General features: G+C 50.4%; 2 protein-coding genes across 7 annotated transcripts in view; one reads left to right on the top strand and one right to left on the bottom strand.

The window, feature by feature from the left end:
* CARS2 (cysteinyl-tRNA synthetase 2, mitochondrial) overlaps positions 1-6,812 on the bottom strand; it is a 39,120-nt gene extending 32,308 nt beyond the window's left edge. Inside the window, exons 1-2 of one of the 5 annotated variants that reach the window (XM_067713120.1) lie at positions 6,407-6,812; positions 2,868-2,918 (exon numbers count right to left, since the gene is read on the bottom strand). Coding sequence is in view for 3 of the 5 variants with exons in the window: in XM_067713119.1 (XP_067569220.1) it covers positions 2,868-2,918; positions 3,257-3,468 (263 nt within the window). In the remaining 2 variants the exon portion in view is untranslated. Of the gene's footprint in view, positions 1-2,867; positions 2,919-3,256; positions 3,503-6,406 lie in introns of those variants that run through there. The other 4 variants (XM_067713119.1, XM_067713118.1, XM_067713117.1 and 1 more) reach the window with 4 other exon arrangements.
* Positions 6,813-8,079: 1,267 nt separating this feature from the next.
* Positions 8,080-13,493, top strand: ING1 (inhibitor of growth family member 1). 2 transcript variants are annotated; one of them, XM_067713129.1, is made up of 2 exons: positions 8,080-8,404; positions 12,556-13,493. In XM_067713129.1, exons 1-2 carry the CDS (start codon positions 8,269-8,271, stop codon positions 13,254-13,256), a joined length of 837 nt encoding a protein of 278 aa, XP_067569230.1. In that variant the 5' UTR covers positions 8,080-8,268; the 3' UTR covers positions 13,257-13,493. The 2 variants fall into 2 exon arrangements, with proteins under 2 accessions (XP_067569230.1, XP_067569229.1); XM_067713128.1 differs by lacking the exon at positions 8,080-8,404 and adding an exon at positions 9,852-10,030.
* The last annotated feature ends 1,623 nt before the right edge of the window (positions 13,494-15,116 follow it).

Here is a 15,116-nt window from a genome sequence, read left to right as displayed (position 1 = left end):
GCTGAGGCCAAATTCCAGGGACAAGAATCTCCAAAGCTCCTTCTCAAGGAGCTAAAAGGTTAAATATCCTTTGAAGCCTCAGACTGCTTATTTATGAACTGGGCAAAATTCCACTATGTCATAGGGTTGCTGTACATGATCTTGGTGCCTGTGCAGCAGGAATTCCAGCTAATTCTTACTATAATTATCATCAGTGTATCCCTCTTTGTCGAGTCAGGAAAACTCTACAAGAAATGAGATTTAAGAGAAAAAGCTAACAGGAACCTAAAACAGAGTGAAAAAAGAGTCGAATCACATGCGCAGCCCAGAGGACCTTGGGGGCTGCGGGTCCCTGACATCTGCATGGGGCTGCTCCCCGGCGCCTCCACGAGCACCGTGGGTACCCTGAAAGCCCAGGTGCAGGGCCAGCTCCCCTGGCTGAGGCCGCACGCCTAGCGGGGAACCTGGACTCGGCAGACACCCGCCTTCCCCTCAGCTCAGCACTTCCCAGCCAGGGGACCTGTCCCCATTTACACTCTGAGGATGAGAGCACCACCACCTGGTGAGGTCAGAGGATATCACTGGCTGGGGTTTGCGCAGCGTTTAGAATGGCACGTAGCAAGAGCTGTGTCTGTCTCTTTTTTTTTTTTTTTTTTTTTTTTTTTGCGGTACGCGGGCCTCTCACTGTCATGGCCTCTCCCGTTGCGGTGCACAGGCTCCGGACGCACAGGCTCAGCGGCCATGGCTCACGGGCCCAGCCGCTCCGCGGCATGTGGGATCTTCCCGGACCGGGGCACGAACCCGTGTCCCCTGCATCGGCAGGCGGACTCTCAACCACTGCGCCACCAGGGAAGCCCAAGTGTCTGTCTCTTTAACACAAAGGCTGGCAGGGCGAGCCGGGAGGAGAGTGTGGAGACAGGAACCTGGAGAGTGAGTAGGGACAGACCCGCGGAAGGACACGGTCCTGGGCTTTGGGATTTTAAACTTTACTTAAGAGCAGTGGACCGTGCCTGATGGTGCCTGACCATCCCCGACCATCCCTGCCCCCAAGATACAACCTCTTGAGAAATCTTGTAGCACTTAGGGTTCTACCTCGCAGGGACACCCCAAATTGAGGACTCTCCCTGATGACGCGCCGCTGAGATGCCCAGAGTGGTATCCTCAAGGGGGGCCTGGGCGAGGGAGTCGGACAGGAGGCTTCTGGGATGTTGATGACGTTCTGTTTCTCAGTCTAAGAGCCATGAACATGGTCTTGGCCGTACGCTGAAGATCTGTACTCTTTTCCGTATTTGTAAGGACAGATACAAATTACAAGTGAAAGGCCTGATTCTGCTAGTTGGAAATAAGGGAGAGGCTCTGCCCTACGCCCCCTTTCTTTCAGGATTTCTTCCTCAGCCCTTTTAAAATGTACCTAAGTGCTTCCAATGGCTAAACAAGCCTCTGTCAGTCTCATAACTCAGGAAAGTTTCAAGGACCTGGGAGCCTTCACTTGGAAATGAAGTTACCAAGAATGTTCACCACCCAATGGGAGGGACCTAACCTGTGCCCGAATCCACACTACAGACCTGCCTGAACCAGAGAGCTGGGCCCACTCAGCTCACACAAGACTGCAAGTCCCTTCTGTCTCTGCAATCCTTTCAGCGAGCTGCCTGTGCGTCCCATTCTGGTTTAATTCTTATTCGATAGTAACATTGTTTTCTTTCTCTTTTGCCTTTGTGGAGAGGTTTTGCAGGGTGGGAGATACAATAACCTGTACTGTTTTCAATATTTCCCCCAACATATTTAATACTTCAATAAAGAGATCAAAATATGCTTTTTATAATTAACAGTTAAGTTAGCCCAAAGTGAAGGAAAAAATGACTCCTAGACTATTTACTTTGTTATAACACACACAAAATGTTCAGATCTTGCTGGGTGATATATAAAGTTTTGAAAAACGTACTGAATAAAGGTGACTTTTAATCTAGATCTGAACAATAACAAGTTTAAAAGATGCACAAGAGAAAACATGAGGAAAAGCAGCAACTTCAACAAATGTAGAAGGTAGCACATTACCAGGTGGAGACAAGGGGCACATGGAGGTCAGAGCCCCAGGGTCCACCCCTGCTCTCACACTTCCTAACATGTGACCTCCCTCAAGAACTAACGTGTTACCTATCCTCAAGAACTGGGGAGCCTTCACCACACTTTCCACCTCAGGGACTGGGGTAAGCAGCACTTTATGGGAGTTATTTCATAAAATTGTGAAGATTCAAAAAGATGGATACTATTATCCCCACCTCAAAGATGAAGAAACCAGGACTCAAAGTAATAAAGTGGGGGACTTCCCTGGTGGTCCAGTGGGTAAGACTCCGCACTCCCAATGCAGGGGGCCCGGCTTCGATCCCTGGTCCGGGAACTAGATCCCACATGCATGCCGCAACGAAGAAGTCCGCATGTTGCAACTAAAAAAGATCTCACGTGCCGCAACTAAGACCCGGCGCAGCCAAAATAAATAAATGAATAATAAATACGTATTTTTTAAAAACCAAAGTAATGAAGTGGCCTGTCCAAAGCTGGGAAGTAAATAAGCGATGGGGGCCAGAAATAACTCGTGACCAGCTGATTCAAGGGCCCTTGGAAAGGCTTCATCTCACTACCCAACAAGAAGCATCTGATTCCAAAACAGGTCCTTCTTCACTGCTCCTCACTGCCTCCCTGACCTTCCTCACCTGTGAAATGGGACCAAGCGAGACTGTGACATGTATGCTTCCCACGATACCTGCAATACAGTAATTATTCAGCATTCTCAAGTTGCCACTTGAGGGATGGCAAAAACATGCAAAGGCTTTTTCTTTCCAAAATAAATGGTCCCTAAAAGTGTGAAAATTCAACCTCAGGACACTCACCAAGCATGACCCAGGTGTGCATGATCGTAGACAGTTGGTCCACAGCTATACCTAGGAACAGAGTTAAAATTCACCATGTGAAACATATTTGCAAGAAAAGGCACCCCACTCTCATTTATGATCATCATATAATCATGCCTTTTTCGAAAAGTAACCACTTTGGGGGAATGCATAGCCGGGGCTGTATTACACTTGAATCGCTAAATGCACAGCCGAACCTGTGAATCACTATGACTTTAAACATGCTTTTATCACTTATTAAATGCTTCCACCTGAGAACCCAATCCCGCTTTCCATGCAGAGGCCCCGCCTCCGAATACGCTGGGTCCACAGCCCTTCCCGCCCTACCTCCCGCAGCACCCCACCCACCCCCAATCCCCGGGGGCTACCAGGAGGCGGTGTCCGCGCCGCTCACGATCAAGGGGTCTTTCCTCCTGGTGAGGCTGTTGTACACCGTGACGCCCGTGTCGTAGCCCGCAGGCTGCAGCCAGCCCTGCCCGCGCGACCCCGACGCCGCCCGCCCCGGCCGCGGCCCCGGCCCCAGGCCCAGCGCGGCCCGGAAGAGCGAGGAACCCACGGGGACCCCGCGCGTCCGCAGCATGGCTGCCCCGCGAGCCGGGCGCAGATACTCGCCAGCCTCACCCACTCCGGGAGGGGCCACCACGCCCCGCCCACACGGAAGGGGCCCGGTCACGCCCCGCCTACCCCGGAAGAGGCGGTCGGAAAGAGGCCGCCCCGCCTCCCTCGGGCTGTCCGGAGCCCGCTGCGGCGCAGGGGGAGGGGCAGTGCCTCAGGGTGGGGGAGGGGAGCGGCAGGCTAGGGTGGTGTCCCCGCTCCGGGCCGCGCGCAGGCCGAAGCGTTCCGCCCTTCTCAGCGCGGGACTGAGCAGAGCCGGTGCAACCCGGGCCTGGGGACGGGCCCACGCGCGGTCGGGCCCGGTTCACGGGGCGGGCACCAGCTGCCGGCTCCTCGCCTGCTGGCGAAGCACGTCTGCACCCCAGCGCAGCACACAGAGCACGTCTGCACCCCAGCGCACACACTCTGTCTCCGCATGAAAGAGCGAAGCTAGGACACCACCCATTCATCAAGTACGCGTAGTAGGAAATGTCTGCCTGAGATTCATTTTAAGATTAAAAGTTATGTCATCTCGTCTCTTGAGAACAAAAACATTCTGAATTGCGGTTTCAACGGGACTTTTTAAAGGTGGATTCTCTTTAAGTTACTTTCAAATTATCTCGACAAATGTGTCCCTATTGATATCTTCCAAAACCGTGTCAAAAAAAGAAAGAACGAAAGGAAGGAAGAAAGAAAAAGAAAGAAGGAAAGAAAAAGAAAGAGAAAAAGAAAGGAAAGGAAAAAAGAAAAAAAAATCCCCTTTGCTTTTGCAGTCCTCAAAACAGCACATAAGTTCCCCAGTTCTTTCTTGGGCTTGTTTTGGTCGTTCTATAGAAAGGCAAGTGCTTAACTAGAGACAGACAATTATCTTCCTAGAGCACTTAAACTTTTCCCCAAGATCCCTGGAGTCCAGCTCTGCAGCTAAACGGTAGTCTAACGTGAATTGTGTTCTAAGGCATGCATGACGCTAAAATGTTAGAATCTGTCGTTCAGAATTAGGAGACTTCCACATCAGTGCTAAGCACACGCTCCCCAAATACTCACAGTTCTGCTGGTGCATCACCCAATCCCTGAGTACTTTAGATTGCAAGTTCTTTTGAACACTCACTGTACCCACCAACAAATTCAGAAAAGGATTGCAGAATTAATCTCTGATGAAAGCCACCTGTTGTGCAGGTGCGAGAACATCTGAGCAGTAAAACATCTGATAGAGAAAGCTCTAACCCAGATATTAGATATGCCAGTAAAATAAGAAAATGAACAAAAGGCTTGACTGCAATCTGTGAGAATATGCGGAATTCAAGGAAAAAGCTAGAAGTTTTGAAAACAGATTTAGTAAGACAACACCAAACCCCGCACATGAATCTGGATAGCTGGCATGTTTTAATTGGCCATAGGACATCATGATTTTAAACTAACAGTGGTATCTTGTCCTCTGGAAATTGGTCCCGTAAGGTGCTCAGCCCTTGGCAGGCAGCAATGCTACCTTAAGTCTTCTGGGAATCTTCAAACAGTGATAAACATACCCATTATTTAATGATGCTTAAAAGCATGACTCCTCTTGTAGGTTCAATATTAAAGTGACTGGGAAGATATATTAGCACATACACCAAAAGAGTGCGTGAGCGTTGAGGTGACCCCTCAGAGCAAAGTATATTAAAATTAATGATTCCAAAATATCACGAATGCCATTTCTTAGTCCTTCATGACAACAGCAAAAAAAAAAAATGTAGTTCTCAGCATTACATTTTCTTTCAAAGCAAAATTTGTAAATCGAAAGAGTAGATAAGATAGCACATATTGTTTAGGGCAATTCAAGTTTGAGATGAATGTGTTAGGATTTATATTTTAAGCACCTCAAAACATAAAGAATTGTATGTTCATCTCTTTTACTCCCATAGGTTTCAGCATCTCCAGTTAAACTAGAAATATAACCTTAGAAAAGAGAATTTAATAACTATTTATGAAACACACTCCAAAGAACAAAATTGAAACAACCAAAATTCTTCAATCTATCCTCAAAATTAAACACTTTTCTTTAGTGGCATATCTAAAATGCGTGGTCACAGTCATGCCTTAGCTATTGGTCTTCTAACCTTATCCAGAAAACGGTAAAGTCATTGGCATACACTTTAAGAACTTTGTAAAGCTAATCAAATATTTTCGGACTTTTTAGCCCAAGGGATAAATTAAATGTCTTATAGACATTTTTCACCACTGCATCCCTACTGCATAGAACAGCAGCTAGCACATGCTAGGTGCTTATTAAATATTTCTTGTTGAATGAATAAGTTTTTTTTGTTTAACGTGTCTGTGAAGTCCATGAAAACATGAAGAATCATTATTGGGATGACATCGTGATTAAAAAACAAACAAGAAAACTCCGGCTTGCTTATCACTGGAAGGGGTAAATTGTTTCTCACCTTTATTCTTAAATCAAGATAAACACTACTCATTTTACAGCCGATGAAGGCAAGGATTAAAAGAACCTATCTCTTTCTTGCAACTGTACTTTAAAATTACTTATTTTTTTTTTATTCAACGTTTACTCTATCCCATATAATGTCTCCGTTTCCACATAACGTCATAGTATTAAAGTCTTTTGTGCAGGCTAGTGGCCAGTAAATGAAACTTAACTCATCATTTGCTTTAAACTGGGCCAAAACTGGAAAAATGCGAATCTCTAAGTAAAATAACAACCATTTTCCTGAATATCGAAGTGAACGTTCTCCTGATGTGAGGGTGGGTTTAGGGGGCTGAGAGTAAAGATCAAAACCGTTTACTTCAAAGTGTAAGTATTATTCGTCGTTTATCACCGCATCAACGATCCAATGTGAACAACTCATTTCGAAAGACAAACAGCTCCATTTAGTCTCGTCTGCGCCCCGCAGATCGCTGGAATGAGCACCGCTGCAGATAATTACCTATTTTATAAACACTGGATTGGTCTGCAATGCTACTGGGTTACAAAGAGTAACTTAAAACTTCCCGGCGGTCGTGGTTGTCACAACACTGCTTCTCCGGAGACTCGGAGCTCCAACCAGAACGTGCCGAACCTCAGAGCATCGCTCCCCGACCAAATGGAGCGTCCGCGGGGCAGCAGGGCACCCGGGAGCGAGGCCGAAACGCCCCATCCACGAGCCGAAGGGCGCGGCGCCGCCCAGGCGCGGAGCTGGTACGGACGTCCGGAGGCTGCGGCCGAGCTACCTGACAGGGTTAGAGACCGCGACAGGACACCCGCCCCTCGGAAGAGGAGACGGCCAAACAGCTGAGCACAGCCGAAGCGGCCGAGCGCGCCAAGCAGTGAACACCAGCCGTGGCGCAGGCCTGGGCCCAGAGGACAAAAGCCGGAGCCGTGGCCACGCCCGTGGGCGGGGCCTCTGCCGGAAGGGGCGGGTCTGAGCGCGGGCCCGTCGTCTAGGCAACGGGGCTCTTCCGAAAGTCCTAATCGAGGAGTTTAGGGCGGGGAGAGGAGCCATGGGGGGGAGGGGAGGGGCCGAGCCAGCACAGGGAGAGACCCCCCCCCAGGACCCCGACAAGTGGAAGCCTGCCCCGCCCCGCTTTGGGCGGTCTTTCGAAATGGGGGCACGGACTTAAAGAACGGATTCCAGGACACAGGCGGGAAGGAGTCGGGGTGGCGCGCCCTCTGCGGGGGCCCGGCTTGGGGAACGACTCCCCTCTCAAGCCCCTTTGTCACCAAGCCGCCCAACACTGGGCTCCGGCCGGCAACACAAAGGGAGGGCGGTGAGGACCGCGCAAGCGCGGGAGCCGCCGAGGCTGCTGGGAGTGGTGGTCCGACTGCCGAATGGTAGGTCTCCCGCGCGGGCAGGCTGCTGCCTGGGCCGCACCATTGCGCATGCGCCATCGCTTCCGGCCTGCTCGGCCAGCCCTCTCCCTCCGCCCCCTGGAGGACGCGGGTTTCTAGTAGTAAGAGCCCGGGAGGAGGTATCCGTGATCGCCCCGCCTTCTCTTCGTCCTGATTGGACTACTGAGGGAGAGCGGCAACTCGATTGGCTGTCGAGTTTGCCAGTCTGTTCCGAGCCTTACTTATTTCCCGCTGCAAGGCGGGCTTCGGAGAGTGAGGGGCTGAGCGTGGGGTGGGAGGTGGCAACCTGGGCTTGCGATGGTGCCACTGCCGGGTCCGTTCCGGCCAGGTCTGGGGCGGGGCTACCTGCTGCCCCGCGTACCCCTGTGGGCGTGCAGTGCCGCCCGACGCGCTCCGCCTGCAAGTGCGAAACTCCTAGTAAAGTTTGCGCCTCGCCCGCTGCCCCTTGCCCTCGCGACCCCCGGCCGGGCAAAAGTGACAGACAAACCCACACCCCCCGGCGGCGGGGCTGGTGAGGGGCATGAATGCGGTGGGGGCGGGGCCCACGGGAGAGGGGGGGGCGGAGGGGCCGGGGCGCATGCGCGGTGCTGGGGGCCGAATGTTTCCCAAGTGTTTGAAACTGGTATTTGGGTTTTCCACGTTGGACAAGTGCGGCGCGGCGGGCGGCGCGCGCCCCTTCCCGCGCTCGCTCGGCCCCGGCCCCGGCCCCTGCGCCGGGGTGCGCGCCCGCACGCCCGCCTGCGCCCGCCCCGCGCCTGAGGCCGCCGAGCGCCGGTCCGGCCCGCCAGGCGCCGGCCCCCGGGCCCAGGCAGCGCGGCTCGCAGATGTAGCGGCGCGGGGCCGGCCGGAGGGGGGGCGACGGCGGGCGGGAGCCTTGCATTTTGCAGCGCTGGGCTCCGAGGGGGCGGGGGCCGGAGGAAGCGGAAAGCCGCGCGGAGTCGCCGGGGACCTCGGTGAACCATGTTGAGCCCTGCCAACGGGGAGCAGATCCACCTGGTGAACTATGTGGAGGACTACCTGGACTCCATCGAGTCTCTGCCTTTCGATCTGCAGAGAAACGTCTCTCTGATGCGGGAGATCGACGCGAAATACCAAGGTACGGCGGGATGGATGGGCGGGGGCGGCTGCTCCATCCCCACCGGTCGCGGCGCGCCGCGGGGCTGCGGGCCGTCCTGCTCCCCTCCTGGAGAGCCGCGAGCCCGCGGCGGGGCCCTTGCTGGCAGAAACAAAAGGTCTGGAGCGTCTTTGATTTGCCAAGGTCCTTGTGCGCGAAGCCCGGACACGGAGGAGGAAGGAGGAACGAGAGGTCTCAACGCCAGGCTGCGCGAGCAAAGCGCTCTTTGTAGTGAAGTGACGAGGCGGGGTGCTGCGGGGGAGGGGGCGCAGGGGGCGCAGGCTACAGCGCCGAGGGAGGGATGTGCCGCGGTCGCTAGGCTGAGGGGCGCAGGGACGGGGCTGCGCGCAGGGCTGCTAGGAGGGCGCTGCGGACGAGGGGTCCCCCGGCCCTGCTCGCTATCCCCGGAACCACCTTCACCCAGTCCCGAATCTGAGTGTTACATAAAGTCCGGGGTCCGTACCTCGCGTGGTGTAGCCCCAGTCGCCCCCGCCCAGCCCCCGGTCCTGGACACCGAGTGAGGGCCGACTTGAAAGGGGCGACGCGGCCGGGTGTAGTTCGCGGAGGGCCAGGGCTTTATTCCGTGTATGCAGTGGGGAAGGGGAGGGCAGGGAAGGGAGGATGGGGCGAAGAAGTCGCCCATCTGTGCTGCGCTCGGGGGGCGCAGGCAAGTATTGTCGGCTTGGAGAGGAACATGGCAGGGGAGAGGACCTGTGGGTCGTTCTCTGCAGCCCCGGCTGCCCAGACTGCCGGAGAGAGACGGAGGGTTCGGGTCCGCTGGGAATTGCTGGCTGTTGGGGAAACTTTCCTGCCTGGTCAGGCACGGCATTGGGGTCTGTATTTGGAACGTGGATAGTCACTCGGAGTTTACCCATGTTTACAGGACTGCGCAGCAGGCAAACGGAAGAGTGGGGGGAGGTGGGAAGCCAGGAAGCGCCCCACAGCGCCCCGAAAACTCTTGAGGGGAAGGCGCCCCTGCGCGCTCTACCGAAGGCTCGGCTTCGCAGCGACTTTTATAGGAGCCTTATTAGCATATTGCGAATGTTCCGCCTCGGCCTCCTGTAATTGGCCGTGGCATCTCCCATGGAATGTCCTTATCAGTCAGCTGCTGAACCATTGGTTGCTGGGCCGGATGAGGGCGGGCCTTGCGCAGTGACTGGCACGGGTCTCTGTTTCCGCTGCTTTCTTTTTTCTCTTTGGTAGAGGGGCGGGGAGGAGGGAGGAGGTCGAGTTGATTTGAATGTCTTCGGGTCTCTTGGCCTCCGCCGTCGCATTGGCCATTGGTGTAGCTAGGGCGGGCTGTGTTCTCTGGTCCTGCGTTGTGATTGGTGCCTCGCCTGGCCTCCGCCCTCCGGCCCGGCGATCCCCATAGGCAGTGGTTCCAGGGGCGGGGCGCGCCGCCGGCTGATCACCTCCCCATTGGCGGGGATCGGCTTGGCCCCGCCCCCACGGACGTGATGCTGGTCACTTCAGTCGCGGGGCAATGGCGGCGCCCGGGGGACAGGGCGAGGCCGGTAATCCTTGCTGCCGGGGCTGCCGAGGGCGCAGTCGGGCCTCCAGCCCGGGCCCCGAGGACCCGCGGGTGCGGCTGCGTGGAGCGGGGGCAGCGTGAGTGACCCGGGCCTGGTGGGTCGGTGACCCAGGACAGGGAGAGCCGGGCGGCCCCCGAGGGGGTCCCGTGTGCGCTGAGCTCGGAGGCGGCTCGGGTGGTGGAATGACTAAAGAGGAGAGTTAACGGGTTTCCCAGTCTTTGAGGAATTCGTCGTGACCGGCACTGTTCCTTAGCATTTCTAGGAAATCGCAAGGAGACGAAGAAGTTCATACTGAAAATTTTCAAGCGTCCACGTCAGTGTACCGTTGAGGTTGCTTTCTTACAGCTTTCTTTACTGTCTGACACCCTGTTTTACCGATTCAGAGCCGGAGTGTCTTCCGTCGAGTTAATACACGCTCAGTGCGTACTTGGCTCCTTCGGAGAAAATCGGTCCCACCCGCACGCTACCCGGCTCACGTGGAAGCCAGTGCCCTGAGTGAGCTGCAGAGCCTTAACATCCGTCATGGTAATAGTCGTAACTCATTTGGTTGGGACTTAGTACTGAGTGTTGAGATACGCAGCACAGTCTAATCTAAAAATTAAGGCTTTATTTTTAAAAGAACTCCTAGGTTGCAAGTCAAACTTTGGTTAACAGTATTTGCATAGTAAACATCAACTGGACATTAATTCATAAGGATGGATCGTAATTAGTTTACCAATGATATTTGAGGTTATTTTGAATTTAAAATATTTTTCAGCTACTTTTAAAGTATTATTTTTTAAATGCCCACGCACCAAGGAAGGCTTCATAAAGAACTTCAGCGCAATCCCTGTGTAAAACAAAAAAAACATTTCTAATAATTGGACAGATCAGTTTAAATTTGGCTGCAGTCTCACTTAATCCTTAGATTCTTTCCATGGTACCCTTGCTTTCCTATAGTGACGGTATGGAGCATTTTTAGAAAAAAGGGTCAGCAGCGGTTGGAGCTGATGAAGCTGAAGAAGCCAGGTGTGCTGACAGGATGCCGCCCTAGTTAGCACAGGGGTTCCTGTTTACAGATGTTTGTACTTCAGTGGCTTTGTTGATAAGAATGCTTCGCTTGGGGCATCGAAGAAATGTATGCTGTTGTGTAGGTAAAAGAATTATTTCTTGGTAATTTTGTAATGGGGTGTTTGTTTTTTCCCCACAGCGGAGCTTCACGTGGCTGTAAGCTTGCTTGTGATGTAAAAGAAGCTGTGTGCTATGAAATTTTAAATTAGCAATATGATGGAATTGTTCTCTTTTCTATGAAATGGTAATTGTCTTCAGAAACTTGGTTACTAATTAAACCAAGTGATATAGTTTTGTAATGTGTAATCACTTAAAAAATAAATGGCAGAAACTCATATTTTAGCACCTGTGAAATAGAACTTGGATAAGTTGAGTAGAGCTGTTTATTTTCAGGAATAATTACTCCAAGAGCCCATGAGACTATGGCATTCCTCCTTTCTGGTTGCAGACAGTCTGCATTGTTCCTCTAAGAAATGTCTTCAGCGCTATCTTCAGTTGAAGAATGTATCCTGGAAAATAATATGTGCTTAAGTAGTGTTCGCCTAAGTTCATATGTTTGCTCTAATGTGAGGTTTATGCCCTATAACTAATTGGATATACGATCTGGAAGGGGTTATGTCACATTTTATACTCGTCCCACCCATATCCTCCCACAGCTTCCGAGTTGGGAGAGTTGAATTGCCTTATTTTAAGACACTACAAAAGGTTTTCAGGAGAAAAATCTGATACTATTTAATTTAATGGTTACTGTTTAGGGAAAATAACTCTGGGAATTTCTATCTGTGTATTTAAGTAGATTCTTGGGAAGAATATTTACTTTCCTTATTTCAATCAGATTATCTAAAATCTGTTGTCTTTTATAGATATAGATGTTATTGTTTTAAGTAGTAAGTAAAATCTGCAACGTTTGTTTTAAAGCAAGGCTGGGTCACCTGGCTTATTGTGACAAACCATTCTTGTTTTCAGTAATACACGGTAATGCAGAGATATTCCTGTATGTGCTGGGATGGAATGATGTGACCAATAAACTGAGGCCCTGGGTCATTATGTAGTATTTATGTACGTTCTCTAATTTAATCCGGTATTCTAGATGTCGGTGCATGAAAATAGCTAAAATAACAACCTTTCAATTATTACAAAAATATTTGAATAAAAACAATGGAAATTTAGGACATAATCATTAATTTTATAGAAAATAAAGGTTTGGACCTCAGCTCTTCACCTAAACTTGAACTTTCCCTGTAGCTGCCTGTCCAAGGAGTTTTCATTACCCAGTCTCTGAATGCACACAGAGTCCCTTGGGGAGCTTTGAGGGGCACTTTGATAAATAGGAACTGTGTTGATGTTTGTATTTAGTTCTAGAGATTTTTTTCACCAGGAAAAAAAAAAAAAAAGCCTGCCAGAGAGGCCTACAGGTTACACGTTTTCGTGCTAGGAAGCCTTGCATTGATCCTTTTTGTCCCTTAACAGTTACTTTTTTTGTAGATTAGAGAACCGAAAGCCTTGGTAGGGTTTACAGTGAGGGTGTAACGCTAATTTTTTCCTTTGCAGAAATCCTGAAGGAACTGGATGAGTATTATGAGAAGTTCAAGCGGGAGACGGACGGCACCCAGAGGAGGAGAGTGCTGCACTGCATTCAGAGGGCCCTGATTCGGAGCCAGGAGCTGGGCGACGAGAAGATCCAGATCGTGAGTCAGATGGTGGAGCTGGTGGAGAACCGGGCCAGGCAGGTGGACAGTCACGTGGAACTCTTTGAGGCACATCAAGAGGTCAGTGACACCACTGGCCACAGCAAAGCTGGCCAGGATAAGTCAAAAACTGAGACAGTCGCGCAGGCAGAAAAGCCTAACAGCAAGCGGTCCCGGCGACAGCGCAACAACGAGAATCGGGAAAACGCAGCTAATAATCACGACCATGATGACATCACCTCCGGAACGCCTAAGGAGAAGAAGGCGAAGGCCTCCAAGAAGAAGAAACGCTCCAAGGCCAAAGCCGAGAGGGAAGCATCCCCTGCAGACCTTCCCATTGACCCGAACGAGCCCACGTACTGTCTGTGCAATCAGGTCTCCTATGGAGAGATGATCGGCTGTGACAATGACGAGTGCCCCATCGAGTGGTTCCACTTCTCCTGCGTGGGGCTGAACCATAAACCCAAGGGCAAGTGGTACTGCCCCAAATGTCGAGGGGAGAACGAGAAGACCATGGACAAGGCCCTGGAGAAGTCCAAAAAGGAGCGGGCCTACAACAGGTAGTGGCGGGCCTGGCTGGACCGAGGCGAGCAGGGCGAGCCGTGTATTTATTGCATCGCCATCTGGACGGGCGCAGGGACTGCACGTGTAGCCTTCTGAACACTGTTGGAAGAGGAGCTGTTCCTCTCGTGGGATGACCGGGGTTCTCTTTGCTTTTCCGTTGGTGCACATGTGTAACGAGAGAGTGGTCTGTGGATCAGCATTTTAGAAACTGCAAATATAGGTTTGAATTAAACACTCGAGTGGGTCTCTGGTTTCTGTCGTTTTTGTTGGCAGTCGGGGATGACTTGGAAGCAACCGAACACGTTAAATGTGGAAAGAAGAGATTTCATTTAGCTACTATTTTATTTTTTAAAAAATGTTATTACTTCACAAACAGATTTTTAAAAAGTTAGCCGAGTTGCTGAAAATATAGCCCGTAGCAAATTTGTTTTGTGCTCTAATAGTGTATATCCATGTAACAGTTCAATAGAAAGGTTTAAAGTTTGAAAATCATTTTTTTAAAAAGCTAAATGGTTACATTTTACCTGACAAACGTTTTATATACTGGCCCGTTCCCCAAATGGCCATTTTTAATGGTTGGGTACATTTTTTTATTAAACCGAACAGGAGTGGTCCAGTCCTGGAGCTTCAGATCACGCTTTTGCCATCAACAAATACTAGTGTAGCTGTCTTTAACTTACATAAGGTGTGCAACTGTGCATTTTCAAGTGAACTTGCACTCGCTGCATTATAGTCAGAAGTGCAGCCAGATGCCATGGTGTGCATGAGAGCCGTACAGACTTGACATCAAGAAATAAATGCAACTTGGCCAGTTTGTTCGTCTACCAGTATATTTAATCTTGACATAAGTAAGTGTTAAATTTTTGTCTTAAACATGTGTCACCAGCAGCTTAGACAAAGCCTTAAGCAGATTTTGTATTATTGTTCTCGCTTAATAATGAAGTAGAAGTTATCTAATTGCCGGCAAAAAATAAGTGTTAAAACAGAGCGTATGTTTAGAGCAGGGGTGGGGGTTACTGCCCACAGACCAAATACAGCCCACCACCTGCTTTTGTATGGTGTGTGAGCCAGGAAGGATCTTAACATTGTTAAATGGTTAAAAAAAGAAAATCAACATGAGAATCCAATTTCGTGACATATGAAAATTATATGAAATTCAAGTTTTAGTGTCCGTAAATAAAGTTTATTGACACAGCCAGGCTCATTCACTAGCGCATTGTGTGTGGCCGCTTTGGTACAGCGTCAGAGTTGAGTGGTTGGGACACAGCCCATACAACCCACAAAGCTGAAATTATCTACTTTCTGGCCCAGTCAAAGAACTGTGCTGACCTCTGATTGAGACTGACTTGTTGCATGGTAATCGGTGCCCTCCACTGCCCACATATTGAAAGGGTCAATGGAATTTTTCTTTCTAAGCGATATATGGTTCACTTTAACCCTGTATTGGAGAGAACAGTTTCCCTCCGTAGTCTGCTGAGTCCCTGAAGCTACCACAAGGAAGAATCGAGGAACCGCTGTAGCATCTGAGCACGTGTATGGCATGTGTTTATTACACGTAAAGCCATAAGTTGTTTTCTGATTGTTGACTTCGTTTGGTAAGCAATTAATGAGAACTTCTTTTATGCCAGACGTAACTCCCTAACTTTTACATTGAATTTCCAGTACAGAGGGCTGTTTGGTAGAGAAATGCACGTTGTAGTTGATCACACGTTAAAATGTGAACTGTTTGCCTATCAATACCTACAAATGGGCATCTGCTTTCCAGCAAAACTCCCAAACGTTTAAGAATCTTAAGCGTTTAAATTTGATACGCTTTACCTAGACAAATAAAAATTAGGAGGTTTACTAGATGAAAATAAC

Source organism: Pseudorca crassidens, chromosome 18 (genome assembly GCF_039906515.1).
Source record: "Pseudorca crassidens isolate mPseCra1 chromosome 18, mPseCra1.hap1, whole genome shotgun sequence".
In the NCBI taxonomy this organism is placed as follows: domain Eukaryota; kingdom Metazoa; phylum Chordata; class Mammalia; order Artiodactyla; family Delphinidae; genus Pseudorca; species Pseudorca crassidens.
The sequence above is the reverse complement of the archived record's forward strand: the minus strand, read 5'-3'. Positions and strand labels throughout refer to the sequence as shown.

Coding starts and splice junctions, on each gene's coding strand:
- ING1 (XM_067713128.1), top strand. CDS start 9,880: ATGCTGGTCACTTCAGTCGCGGGGCAATGGCGGCGCCCGGGGGACAGG. Junction 10,031..12,555: donor CTGCGTGGAGCGGGGGCAGC/GTGAGTGACCCG, acceptor TTTCCTTTGCAG/AAATCCTGAAGGAACTGGAT.